We start from the raw sequence: 14,852 nt of genomic DNA on the forward strand, positions 1-14,852 counted from the left end.
TCCAGAGTTTAATTACACGTTGAGTGAAGAAATATTTTCTCCAATTTGTTTTAAATTTACTACATTGTAGTAGCTTCATCGCATATCCCCTAGTCCTAGTATTTTTGGAAAGCGTAAACAGACGCTTCACATTTACGTGTTCCATTCCACTCATTATTTTATAGACCTCTATCATATCTCCCCCTCAGCCGCCTTTTCTCCAAGCTGAATAGCCCTAGCCACTTTAGCCTTTCCTCATAGGGAAGTCGTCCTATCCCCTTTATCATTTTCGTCACCCTTCTCTGCACCTTTTCTAATTCCACTATATCTTTTTTGAGAGAAGGCAGGATGCAAGCAACTGGGAGAAAGATTACAGAGAGAGTGGGTAGACAGGGAATACTGGCGGTGGGAAGGGGGGTGGAAAGGAGAAAATGGGAAAGAAGGGGTGGTGGGCAGGAGCAGAAAAAAAGAAAGAGGAAATGAGAATAAGTGAGAAGCTGCTAGGCACTGTTGACACTAGGAGAAGAGGTTTGGGCAGAGGATCCTAGTGATCACAAGATAGTGGAATGGAGGGAGTTGAGAGCAGGAGGGAGAGAAGGAGAGAAGTGCTGGTGAACAGGGGTATTAAAATGACCAGCGAGAAGGGAAGAGAGAGGAGACTTAAGGGGGAGGGATGAGGTAGGAATAAAGTCCAGAAACAGAAGCTGCTGGCAGAGTGTGCAAGGGAAATCATGATGGTAAGGAACTGCTGCTGGGTGGAAGATGAGGTGGCAGGGAGAGAAAGGAGGAAGCTGCTTCATATACAGTGTCCAGAATTAAAGAGGAGGGGGAGGGAGCAGTGATTTTTTTTTTTTTCTGGGAATTGGAAGATGTTATGTTGTAGCCACTGAACCTTTGTTTTGTGAGGAACAGGAGATCCCAGCAACACCATCACCACCACCACCATTAGGGACGACGGGAGATGTTATGTTGGAGCCCCTTAACTCCTGTTTGGGGGAGCACCTGTCCCCTCTCTCGTTGGCCTTCACTTTCCTTTTCTTCTCATCTTTCTTCCCTGTCTTCCTCTTTTTTTTGCCTGGGTTATCCCTTTGTTTCTCAGAACAATGGTTAAAAAAAAGAAAAAAAAGGAAAAAAAAAACAACAACAACAACAACATTTGCCACACCACACTTTAAATGGTACTAGGTTCATCCCTCTTGCTCAGGGTGTGCACATGAAAAAGGAATTAAGCTTTAAAAATCCTTTACTTACTTGTCTAAGTCATACAGTGTATGTGAAATTCGCACAATGACTTCCACTCCAGCCTCACTTGCCAGCTTCTTAATTGCTGCATCTCTGTCCTTTCCAAATGGCTCAGAATCATATTCAATAGAAAGTTTTGCAATTTTCCATTCCTGATGAAAATACATCAGTAAATATTAGAAGCTAGATATTAAAAGCAAAAAAAGGAGCAATCTGAAAATGGAGAGAAAAAAACCTTGTGGATTAAGGTTAAAACAATTTTCCACATTAACAGATATGCAGCACTATGTTTATATTTGCTTATACTGTACCTTACCTCGAGTGCTTTTTTTTTTTTTTTGTGAAAGGCAACTTAGAACTAAGGGCTGGATTTACAAAAGTGTATTATTGGTAAATAGGTTCCATTTCATAAAATGGGATCCGAGGAAAATGGATGTAGTTTGCAATGGTTCTACAGTATCCAATGCAGTAGCAATATTCTTCAAATTTGATAGAAGTGTTTCTGGATCTACAACAGTGTTCAAAGAAAGGAATAACACGACTCCAAAAAGCCTCCTTACAGATCTTCCCCTTAAAAGTTCTCTTTTGAGGATGAGGATGTGAATCTAACAAATTACATAAATTATGATCTGATCAAGGGACCAGATTCCAGTCACTTAAGGGCGAATTCATCAAGCAGCAATAGGGCCTTAACATACACTAAATGCTAAGAAGCCCATAAGTATAAAATGGGCTTCTTAGAATTTAGAGCACGTTAATTCCCTTCACATGTGTTAACAGCCCTAATACCCGTGCGAAGGCCCTAATGCTGCTTCATGAATGTACCTCAAAACATTGACTGAGAAGAAGTTTCCTCCTCTAGTGCACTGCCACCAACTCCAAGGTCCTTGATGTCGATGACTCTCCTGTAGGCAGTGAGCAAGTCTAGAGGACTGGCTGGATCTTTCCATGCACTGACAATGTCAAAGCCACAGTGTTGAACCAAGCAAAGAAATGCTGCATCCACTCATCAAAACTCATGAGCTGCTCCTCAAAGGATGCCATCAACAAAGATGTGAAGAATATGGTACGGGTGGTTATGTCCTCCTGAGTCGCTCGAGATGTTACTGGATGCCTGATCTCCAATACCAATGAGGATGAGCAGTTTTTACATTGGGAGCACGTCAAGGATACTGCTGACCTCAGTGTTTCAATGTTCTCAATGCCATGCTCTGATGACGTGAGATATCCATGCACTCTGGAAGAATGATGGATGAACCTTTCCTCCTCTTCAGGCAGGACTAAGCATGAATGAACTTGTTGGCCTCTACTGATGATTGATGTTGTCATTGATACACTCTGAATGTTGATACATCTCCCGTGTCTACTGCAGTTCTGGGACCCATGGAGACCTGAGGTTGATGGACTGGACTTCCTGACACCAATTAACTTTGCGTTACTTTTCTTGACCCTGAAGATCGATCTGAACACAATTTGCATCAAGACAGTTCAAGGTTGGGCTCAAGACACTTCAAGCACCAATTTTGTGCATCCACAAGAGATGAGATCTTGTGCACTGGATGCACTTTTTTTTAAAGCCACTGGGGACTCTTTAGGGATATGTTGCTGAAAAACACAGCTGCAATGAAATCAAACAACTTTGACCTTTAAAAACTATCTGACCAGGGTGCCCCTGGTCCTTTAATCAAGGCCTACACTAAGTGGATGCAAAAATAGAAAATAAACTTAGTTACATTTTCAATTGATTCTAAGGTGCTACCAGGACTTAGGAACCACATATGAAAGCAATAGAACTGAAGAAATCTTACAAAAATAAGTAAATAATTAGCAGAAATCGCAAGAAGAAATCTTGACAGGGCACTTTGGTGATGTCCATCCGAATGTCTTCGCGGAAAGATGAAGACAGGCGGTCTTGTCGACAATGACAGGAGAGAACTGGCATGTGTGTGCAGTAAGGCGGTTCAAAAGCTTTGAGAGAGATCAAAACTAGAGCAGTGTTCCTGTATGGGGACTTCAACTGTGATATTACCCATGCTGTGAGGACTTGCTTTCCTGCTTGAACTCAGATCTATCAAAATACGCCTTGACCTCAGATCTAACAATATACACACGTTCCCATAAAGTGAAGTTACTTACCTGTAGAAAGTGTTCGAAGACAGCAGGCCAATCATTATTACAACTGGGTGACGTCAATCGACGGAGCCCGGTGCAGACACTGCCCAGCACTTTGTCTCTCTAAGAGGCCTTTGGCAGCATCCCACCATGCATGCACGGTTACCTTCCCACTCGATGTGCGAGCTTGGGACCAGCAGTCTAATGACATAGCTGGAAAAGACAATTCCGAGGGGAGGAGGGAGAGTTTGTGAGAATGATTGGCCTGCTGTCCTCACAGAAAACATCTGCTACAGGTAAGTAACTTTGGACAAGCGGGCCACATCATCTCACAACTGGGAATCCCTAGCTATCAGGCTCACCAAAAACAACACTAGGACAATAGGAACTTGTAATGGACACTTGTAATGGAAAGGCCTAAACAATCAACCTAAAAACAAAACTGGATATGAAGATGCAGTCTGGAACTCAAAAATAATGGGCTTGAGGATGAAGTTGCATTTTAGACAACAAATAGATTCTGCAGTACTGCTCGACCAAATTGGCTGTTCTGTGGATCAAAGAACATGTTGCAGCCTTGCAGATCTCCTTGATACAGGATGACCTCAGGTGGGTTACCAACGCAGCCATGGTTCTGATGCTATGAGTTGTGCCATGACCCTGCAAAGGCAGCTTAGCTTGAAATTCAATTGGAGCAGAAAGCAATCCACAGCCTCAAACAATCCTGATATCCTTATCAAAGAAGCTGGCAAAGGAGGAGCCATATTCATCATGAACAGACTGGACTATACATGAGAAGAGACAATTCTCCAAAACATCTAACAAACCCATGCTTTCACACCCCACTAAAGAAAACCAGAACTACCACCCAATCCCTGAAGAGATTCCCCACTGAAGTGCATGAACAAATTCGCCTGGATGTACCCCAGGAACCTCAACCTGGTATATTCTGTTACCCAAAATAAACTAGGAAACACTGGATACCCTATTGTTTTCAGCACCACCATCGTCACAGTTGGTTGGACCCGATCCCATTGTCAACTTTATTAAGACCGGTCTGAAGGGTAGACGGAACGATGGATCCCGAGTGGAAATAAGCAAAATATCATCTGCATAGATGTAAAATCTGATAGTTGTGTCTTAGATTATGGCTGCAAGGTCTAGGTTGATGGTGTTGAGCTTTTTGCTGAGTTCCAGCTCAACAGTTTCATGCTCGAGTATCCTTTTGAAGTCCTTTTGTTAGCGTATGGCTACTTTTAAGGTCACATAGGGCCCTTTTACTAAGATTTTGTTGGATGAGTATCACTGTCTTGCATGTACAAGTCCTTTTCAAAACTAAAATACTTGTGAGGATAAAGTGGCAGAGTTTCATGGCCAGGTCAGCTGTAGCAGCATCTGGGGTGATGATCCTAATGGCTTGCAGCCCACTTCATGGGGGATATTGGTGTAAATAGATTTAACATCCATTGGTTGTCCAAATGGTAGTCTCTAGGAGATGGCTAAGAGAATGGAGTTTGCTTAGTCAGTGGTGCCATGAGGGCAGCTAGAAGTGTTGGTAGCATGGGGGTCTGAGGATTAAGTCTATATAGCCAGACACTAAACTGCTTTAAAGTACTGTGTAAATCATAAAGCTTTTGGTAATTCATTAAAACTCCAAAATATGATGAATTTAGATCACAAGGAAGCACCCATACAAAATCAGATCTAAGAATACCACTATAAATAGCTAAATATGTTCTACAAAGATACAGGAATCAAATGTGAAAGCAGATGAAATCAAGTATATCTGCATCTTTGGTCGCTGAGGTCCTTTTCCCGTATTGCAATATCTGTTGCCCTGTAGATAAAATGTGCCCATTAAAAGACATAAAACTGAAACAGAAAAGGAAGAAGACTGACTCTCAACCTGTGATCAACAAGTCTCGCTACGAACTACAGAGCGTGTTCAGAAAAAAGGGCATCCAAGAGAAGAAGAGTATCATGGCATCACATTTAAATGTCCAAACTTACATAAACTTCAAGAAATCACTAAAAACCAATCTGTTCAAAAAGGCATACCCTACCGACCCAACATAAATGCCTACACTCTGCAACACAGTAAAAACAAAGCTCGTAATGGACACTATATAACCTCTCCTCTCTTTGATCCCCATTGTGCCTGAACCTTAATCAACCACATCACCATGTATTTGTTTCTCTACTGGACTTGGAGAACGCCTTTACGGTACTATGCAAGCCACATTGAGCCTGCAAATAGGTAGGAAAATGTGGGATACAAATGTAACTAATAAATAAATAATGCATGAGTGACACGATATTAACGCTGAGAGGCTCAACACCATAAAACCAGAGAATAAAACTCAATAAAAATAGTTAATGAAACAATGGGAACTTAACAAGAAAATGAAAGTAAAAGGCAAAAGAAATAACTGTAAAGTAGAGACAATGCACTGTTCATGCTGACATCGGAGCCTTCTGTATGAGGCAACTTCCTGTTTCTGAATAGGCGGGCGGGGAAGGTCAGACAGAAGGCTCCGATGTTGGCATGGGCCAGAAACCTCTTTAAGACAGCTTTAAAAAGGTACTGGGGGGGGGGGGGGGGGGGGGGGGGGGAGAGGGGGGGAGGGGGAAGGGGTACTCGGTTGACACTTCATAGACTTAGGGGGTGTACTTGGCTTGAAAAAGTTGGGGGAACCCTGCTTTAAAAAGTTGATATACTAGTACCAGTGAATATTCTATAGATACAGATTTCAAAACAATATTAACAGAAGAACAAACCTTAAAGAGCCTGGGAAACACATCTGCTGGCTGCCCACGAATCACAAACAATCTAGAGTTTAGTTTCCTTAGATTAGCATCAAGGTCTTCAAGACACTGAAGAAGAAACCTAAAAAAAAAAAAAAAAAAAAAAAGAGGGACATAATTGCTACAGAACATCAAAATATTATAAGATTAGTAAACAAGTTAAAGAGAATCATTATACATACAGTACAGCCTAAATAAGTTACTTCACCAAAAGCACCTATCCCAAAATTAAAATAATTCATTTTTATAATGTGTAAAGTGAAATAGTCTTGGACAATTGTTAGTAAACTAACATTTAGGTATACGGAAGTGGTAATACTAGAAAATAGCTTATTTAACCAAGTTACTTACCTGTGGCAGGTGTTCTTTATGGACAGTGGTACAGAAGGTCTCGCATGTCTGCGACATACAACTAAGCCCACAAAGGAAAACGTTTCCCCTCAGCTTTGTAACAGAAGTTTCAACTCTATTGAAACTAACTGCCCCTAACCCCACACAACTGTTCACCCCATGAAGACCTCTTCTTCCTTCCCTCTCCTCCACCCCAACGCACTCCCCACCCCCTCATTGACCTCCCTTAGATTACCCTCCTTTCCTCTGTCTCCTGTCCCTCTCCTGCACTTTTCACAGAAATTGAACAGGATGAGAGCAGCATCACGCCATCAGGTCTTGCTCCTCCTCCTCCTTTGCTACCATGGCTCTGACAGCAAAATTTGAACAGTGGGTCTCCAGTGTCCCGCATGGTTCAAGTTTTGTAGTCGGAGCCAGAGGGGCAACGGCAAGGGAAGATGTGGTCCAACGTGTGGCCATTCTTCTCCTCTTTTTTTATACTGAAAAGTGAAAGAGAGGGAGAGGAAAGAAGGATAAGATGGGAGATAGCATGGGAAGGGGGCATGTGCATGCTGGGAGAATCTGGGGAAGCTCCATGCCTTTGTATGTTGGGGGGGTGGTGGAAAGAAGAAAAAAGGGAACTTTTTTTGGTGTGGGGGGGGGGGGCTCGCAGGAAAGCAGCTGATGCAGCTGGGTGGGGGCAGAAGTTGGCTGGAAGGAAGCTGATGTAGGCAGGTGCCTGATGCACGGAGACGGAGAGGGAGCTGGCTGGAGAGCTTTGGGGGGGGGGGGGGCAGGCACCGATCGGGGTGGGGAGGGACTGAAGCAAAAGCTTGCACTGAGTATCACAACCCTTTGAGCTAGCCATGTGGCAAGTCATGCCTACCTTGCACACTGTCAAGAAGGCAGACACTGCTGTAAGTCCTGACTCCCTGCCGTACCCTGCGATCTGTCTTTCTTGTTGAAGTGCAAACAATAAGAACCTATAGCGCTCCTCAACTAAATAAGGCAGTAAGATCATTTTCCTTGCACTGCTGCACCAAATACCTGTGTTAGTTATCCATAGGCCCTGTGAGTGTCTCAGGAGGAGGGGTCTTGCATGGAGAGCTTACTCAGACTGCCCAATCTGGTAGCCCTAGAAGGGGAGGCATTCTACTATCACTTCCCCAACAGTCAGGGAGTCACTAAGGAGAAGCTGCCCTACCAGACTGAGGACTTGACAGATCCTGATGCACTAGATAGTGCTGTTCCCCATCTACTATAGGAAGAAATACTAGCTGGCCAGTGCTGTTGCACCTTTGAATATGGAGCTGGAGACTGGTTAGGTTCTGCTGGTAGGAGGATATAACTTGATAGTCTGAACTGATCTGGTTAAGAAGAGAAGGAATCCTGGATAATATTTTGATCATTTTTTTCTGGATCTCCCCCCCCCCCCCCCCCCCAAATAGACATCTGCAGTTGCAATATATAAAAAATTGCTTAAACAAGAGTGCCAATCCCTTCTGATGGGAGAAAGGCACCCCCGAAAGAGCAGCTGACTGAGAAGCTTCTTAAAGAAACCATCCGCCACCCAGTGCAGACCAAATCATAAAAGACATCCACTAGGAGACCTAAATCAGAGAAACAGGCAGCTTGGGGGTAGGGAGGATGAGGAACCTAGCACTACTAGTTGTCCCCTCAGTAAGTCAAACCCCCCACTTCAACTACCACCAGGAACCCCTATTTGATTGTCTGTACATTTGTCCTTTAGAATGTAAGCTCCTTGAGCAGGGACTGGCCTTCTATGTTAAATTTGTACAGCGCTGCGTAACCCTAGTAGCACTTTAGAAATGTTAAGTAGTAGTAGTAAACCCTGGTCCTGGAGACAGCAGCCAACAGCCAAGTCCAGGATTGGTTGTCAGACCCGTCTTCCACCTGCTGGAGATAGAGGATAACCAAAGCGGTTCACTGTACACCACCTCTTAGGGGACGGTATGATTCTGTGTTCTCTATCTCCACCTGCTGGCAGGGCATAACCCACAAGGTCTGGATTAATTTGTTGCTAACAATAAGGAAATTGTGCATTGAATTCCAGTGAAATGAAATGTGTGAAAAAGTGAAAAAAACAAAACAAAACTCAGGGGGAAAAGCCAAACAAACTGAACGTTTTCCCCATGCACATCTCTAATTCATATATGCCCCTCCCCATCTGCTAGAAATACACATTCTTAATTTTACTTCATTTATAACCTACCCACCCTTAAGTGCTGAGTGAGGATACACACAACCATACTCTCCTACCCATTCAAAAACAAAGCATCGCTGAAGCCATATGTCTGCATGCTTATTCTGCTTGTTTAAAAAGAAAACCAGACACACACATTTTTCAGTCTTCTAAAATAGTGCCTAATGTTTATCAAGCACATGGATTATCACGAGATATTCAGTACCGGCTGCTCCACCACTGAGGGTCCATAGTTTATTTTGTCAGTTATTACATGCTTTGTCTGCTTTTTAACCGTCCTGCAGGCGGCAGTCATACTATGCATACTTGTTGAACCTTAAGCAGATTGAAGCTCAGACAGGATTTATGTGTTATATACATTGCACAATACTCATTGTCACTCCCTTGTTATCTGTTTCTACTGTGCTAACACATGGTTCTGGTTGTGTTATACAACAGCATATCAGAAGCTAAAAATCCCTCGTTTCCCTGTAGATCTTCAGGTACATGGCTTTTGAATACAGTTGAACTGAGAAGGCTTTCACTAGAATTCTCATCAATCCACCTACTCTGAATGACGCCTTTTATAACTGCATGCTTAGTTCTTCTATGTCATCCTCGATCTCATTGCAATACCAACTGTATCTTCTACCCTGGAATGGCGTTGCCATAACAGGTCTTTGTAAGCCACATTGAGCCTGCAAATAGGTGGGAAAAGGTGGGATACAAGTGCAATAAAATAAATAAATAAAAGATGAGGCATGTGAGTATTTGAATTGGCTCATTGCTTAAGGTACTTTCTATACAATGACTACTTGAGCTTTTGTCGTTTACCTTTTTGCTGTGAACAGAGAAAGAAGAGAAGCATCTAAGGGAGCAAAATCATACTATCTGAACAAAACAGCTAGGTCATTGTAGGTACTCTGCCAACATTATTCTCTTTTTGTGTCTTATCTAATAACATAATTAAAGTCTCTAGTTGGGGGTGGGGTGGGGAATGAGTTCTAAAGAAAAAAAAAAAACTGTGGCATGGTCAGTTTTTCTCTTCATCCACTATGCAGAGGGTTTATGCCAGCAAAGAATTTTTTTTTTCATACTGTGCGGCTTCTTTATTTAGTATTAACACAGAAACATTGAAGTAATGGTGATGCTTACATTTGTCTAGTCCAGTGTTTCCTAAGTTGGTCCTGAAGGAGAAAAGGGTCCCTGCAATAGAGCCTGCAGCTCAAACTGTGTGCTAGCAGAAGAAATGGCCACCAAAATCCCTGCCTGAAGATTGAGATCCCTCACTGCAGCTGCCTGTAGAGGCTCAAACAGATGGGCCTGCAGCGCTCACAAGACTAAGGAGAGACTCCAAGCCGGACAAGGAAGAAACACCGTAGGTTTCAAACACACTACATGAGGATGAGAAGCAAGAGGAGCACGGAAAATGTAGCCCAGGAGTAGTCCCTGAACAGGGCCGCCGAGAGGGGGGGGGGGGGGGGGGGGGGGGAATTCCCCAGGCCCGGGCCAGGCCATCGGCACTGAAGTCCCCGGTCTCACCTGCCTGCCTCCTCAGGTCCAGGCCCCCTGCATTCAAAGCGGCAGTCACAGATCGCCTCTCTTTTGGCTTCCCCCTCTGTGTCCCGCCCTCGCGGAAACTGAAAGTTACATCAGACGAGGGTGGGACACAGGGAGGGAAAGCCAGAAGAGAGGCGATCTGTGACTGCCGCTTTGAATGCAGGGGGCCCGGAGCCAAGGTAGGAGAGACCGAAGACTGCAGCGGTGGGGGCGGAGGCGGGGCGGCCTTTCCCCGGGCCCAGCTTAATCTCTCGGCAGCCATGTCCCTGAATAACAGAAGACTCCAGGAACTGGTAAGAATCCATCCACCACCTGATGGAGATACACATACACTAGCTGATAGAGGGGCTGGTCACCCAGTACCTTGTTTCCCCGAAAATAAGACAGTGTCTTATATTAATTTTTGCTCCCAAAGATGCGCTAGGTCTTATTTTCAGGGGATGTCTTATTCGGGAGTAGTCGGGGGACTGTGGCGGTCAGGAACAGTATTGAAGTGGGGGGCGGTATCCTGCAGGAGTAGGCTGTGGCTCGCCTATCTGCCCACAGTGACCGCAGGACTCGTGTGGAGCAGAGCCGCCCGGGCCGGGCTGGGGGTCTCGGGAGGTTGTGAGAGGGCTTAGGACGCAGGATCATCCCTACCGTATTACAAACGTTAAAAAAAAAATTCTACGGTAGCTCCGTTCCCCGTTGGTGGCACTTTATGCACTCCTCCTGTACATTCGCAACACTTTCCATCCTTCTAGTCTGACTTAACCCTTGGGCGATGGAGCAGCGCCGAAAGGGCTCGGTTACTCATTTTCTTTTCTTTTATTATTTCTGCAAGGGGGATGTTTCTTTTCTTTCCGGGCTCACTTACCGGTAGTTGATCTTCACAAAAGCATGAAGGAGGATGGTAGGAGTCCGCTGGACGATAGATTTTCCACCTCAGTCTTGTTTCTTGCATTTCTTTTATGTTATTTCGTCTTTGGGTTGCAGCAAAAAAAATTAAGGTTTCTGTGTCCATGTCCCATCGGGGCCAACCAAAAACTTTGCTAGGTCTTACTTTTGGGGGAGGCCTTATATTTAGCAATTCAGCAAAACCTCTACTAGGTCTTATTTTGGGGGAAACAGGGTATCACTCACTACAGTTTAGTAATCTCTATCTCCACCTGCTGGTAGACTTACACAATCCACCAGTTACTGGATTCATCTGCTGCTGCACTAAGGAATACGGATTTTTGATGAAAACAGACTTCAATACACTCACATAAACAAACATCTTTACAAATAGCAGCAGTATGTGTATTAACTGGATTATTGAGGTTTGATCATATTTCTCCTATTTTGATTCATTTGCACTGGTTACCAATTGAATTCAGAATTGGTTACAAAATTTTATTATTAGTTCTTATAGTTTTGACGAATAATGCATCCACAGTAATCTCCTCAAGTCTGCACTTGCACCAGCCATCCCGATCTCTGCTCTAAGCTACAACAAATTTATTGGCTGTGCCATCTTTTCATTTCATGTAATTAAAACTCTGGAATTTGTTGCCACAGAATGTGTTAAAAGCAGTTAGCTTAGCAGGGTTTAAAAAAAGGTCTGGATAGCTTCCTAAAAGAAAAGTCCATAAGCCATTAAGATGGACTTTGGAAAATTCAGTTCTTATTTCTAGGATAAGCAGCAAAAAATGTATTGTACTGTTTTGGGATCTTGCTAGGTGCTTGTGACCTGGATTGGCCACTGTTGGAAACAGGATACTAGGCTTGATGGATCTTCAGTCTGTCACAGTATGGCAACATCAATTATAGGCAGCACAAAGAATGTTGTGCATTCGAACAAAACCCCTTAATAAGCAATGTATTAGACCATTTATATAACAGATATGAAATACGTCAGCATAAAAGAAATAACACATCAAGAGGCATGCATTAGAGCATTCAAACAATATTTATAATGCTCATATCTGTACAAGTAAACAGATAAGTGGCTAAACTGAAGGCATATTCTATGTAGAAATAAATAAGGAATGTAAAACTGGTCTTAGTGACAAGGTGTGTGACAAAGATACTGAGCGAGTGGATAATCAGTTGCCGCATATATTGAAGGATTGGGAGAACAGCCAGGCTTTCACCTGCTTCCTGAAGTAGAGATTAGTCTTGAATTAAGCATAGGCCTTTTAGGAGTGAGTTCCATAGTGCAGGGGCTACTCCTGAGACAGCTCATTGGCAGATATCACATTGTGCAATTTCTTCTGATGACAGTAACAGTGATGCTCCTTGAGAGGATCTTAGAAGACTCAAAGCCATGTAGAGGGGCTATCAGTAGTGTGGTAGCATTCTGAATTAGTAACAGATGTAAACTATTTGGTTTACCAACATACAGAGAATCACAGTAGTCTAGACATGGCAATATCATGGCATGGACCACTGTGTTACGAATCATCTTTTTTTTATATATTAAGAAGATTTTGAAATTACAGCAGGCGACAGAAGTCATTTTTAAAGGCTGCTTGAATTTGTGGGACCAAAGTAAACGACCAGTCTAGCGCTATTCCAAGATTCCTGACCTGAAATTTTAGGGGGAGTTCATACTTTCCAAATGGTATTTTCAGGTACCTCTCTCCATGTTAGAAACCCAAATCTGTCTTGCTTGAATTAATGCACAGTGTTTTTTTTTTTTACCCATTTCAGAGTTACTATTAATTTACTCAAAAGTTACAAGCAGCTACATAAATCACTGGCATAGATATAGTATGTCTTATCAACTGAAGTAGATCAGCTATTATATTAAATAAAATAGGTACAGATCCTTGTGGCATCCACAGTTCAGTTCAGGTGATGTGCTGTTATTTAACAGAAATGTAAAGTGTCTCACAAATAAAAACAAAAAAAATGAAGGCCGATAAAGACCATGTGACCTAGCCAGTCTGCCTATCTATATCATCTACTATCCCTTCCTCTCTCTTATATATGATTTATAAGCAAACTACCTTCAGAAGAAAAAGAGGGAGTCAGTGAGCATCACCAGAAAGAGTTCCTAACAGGATAAAGCTTGTAGTTCCGAATTCCTCTTCATTGAACAAATGGCTACAAGGAATACTGTCTTAATAGTAAGGTCTTTCATAGAGAAGCCAGCTTAATAGACTAACAGCTCCCGAACCAAAGCTGACAGGGCAAGATTCAAATGTCATGGAGGAACCACTGGGTGGTGAGGAGGATTTAAGAACTTAAAATCCTTTAAGAAACATATGGCATCCTGATGAGCACTTGAAGACCTACCTTGTACTAAATACCAAAACAAGGCACGGCTAAAATCTGAACTCTCAAAAGAAAAAAGCACCAAGCCCTATAAAAATTCCAAAATCTAAGGAACTGAAGCATGGAAAGGAACAAATGTCCTCATCTTGACACCAAATCTTCAAGACTTCTCCACTCTTTCAAATCTATGAAGGTGGTAGAAGACTTACTAGAAATAATTTAACTACAGGAATATCCTCTTAACAAATGCATGTCCTCTGAATAACTTGTAAGATAAAACTGATCCGTTCCCTGCATTCTGACCGCCCCCTGAACCATAATCCCCTTGCTGCTTACTAGCCTCATGGGATCCTCCACTATAAGTCTCACCAAGTCTCCATAACATAAACATCTCAGCCAGCTAGGGGCTAGCAATACAACTAGATTGCAATGCCTCTCAATCTTCTCAATTGCAATGCCTATCACAGAGACCAAGGAGGAAACACAGCAGAGCCAACAGCTTAACCAGTGCATCTATTTCTACAAACTTCTCTTCTTTTTTCTGACTTTAATATCTGGGAACCTTTGCACTTTGGGCTGTTGCCATGAGATGCCAAGACTGGGGAGCCTCAACAACATACTACTACTACTGCCAACACCTTCTACCAGAATCCATTCCCCTAAATCCACCATATTCCTGTTTTCCTGTCTGCCAGGACATTGCCCATGCCAGCTGTATAAGCTACTGAGATTCCTTTAAATTGCTCTCTGCAGTGGCGTTCCTAGGGGGGCTGACACCCGGGGCGGATCGCCGATGCGCCCCGCCCCCTGGGTGCAGCGCCCCCCGGAACAGCACGACGCCCCCCCCCCACCGGCGAAAACCTCCCCAATCCCCCGGCGAAAGAACCCCCCCCCCCGGGTGCACGCCGCGCGCCTCTTCGTTTTCATGCTCCCTCTGCCCCGGAACAGGAAGTAACCTGTTCCGGGGGGCAAAGGGAGCATGAAAACGAAGAGCCGACAGGCGCGCGGCACCCCCCCCCCCCAGCTGTGTGCACCCGGGGCAGAGCGCCCCCACCGCCCCCCCTTGGTACGCCACTGGCTCTCTGCCCAGCTCATTAGCAGCATCACCTCCAACTCTTGTCAACTTTTTGTCCCTATTTGCCTGTTCACATGTGCCGCCACTGTTGCACTGTCTGACAGGATGTGAACCACTGTTTTGAATCAGGAATTAAAATCAATGAGAGCTAATCATATTGCTTGAACTTCCAAATGGCATGGTCTAAGTTGTCCACCCATCCTATTGGAGAAATTTAACCACTTGGCTCGTGACCTCTTAGCTCTGTTTGGTTGATTCATGCGAAGTCCTACAATCATCTAAGTAGGATGAACCAGTCCCTTCTTT

General features: G+C 43.7%; 1 protein-coding gene across 1 annotated transcript in view; it reads right to left on the reverse strand.

The window, feature by feature from the left end:
- The window catches only part of CRY1 (cryptochrome circadian regulator 1), an 80,489-nt gene that overhangs the window by 42,485 nt on the left and 23,152 nt on the right, over positions 1 to 14,852 (reverse strand). The window contains exons 2-3 of the mRNA XM_030214154.1: positions 6,112 to 6,220; positions 1,231 to 1,373 (exon numbers count right to left, since the gene is read on the reverse strand). Coding sequence (XP_030070014.1) covers positions 1,231 to 1,373; positions 6,112 to 6,220 — 252 coding nt within the window. The remainder of the gene's footprint in view (positions 1 to 1,230; positions 1,374 to 6,111; positions 6,221 to 14,852) is intronic.

This window comes from Microcaecilia unicolor, chromosome 9 (genome assembly GCF_901765095.1).
Source record: "Microcaecilia unicolor chromosome 9, aMicUni1.1, whole genome shotgun sequence".
Classification (NCBI taxonomy): Eukaryota; Metazoa; Chordata; class Amphibia; order Gymnophiona; family Siphonopidae; genus Microcaecilia; species Microcaecilia unicolor.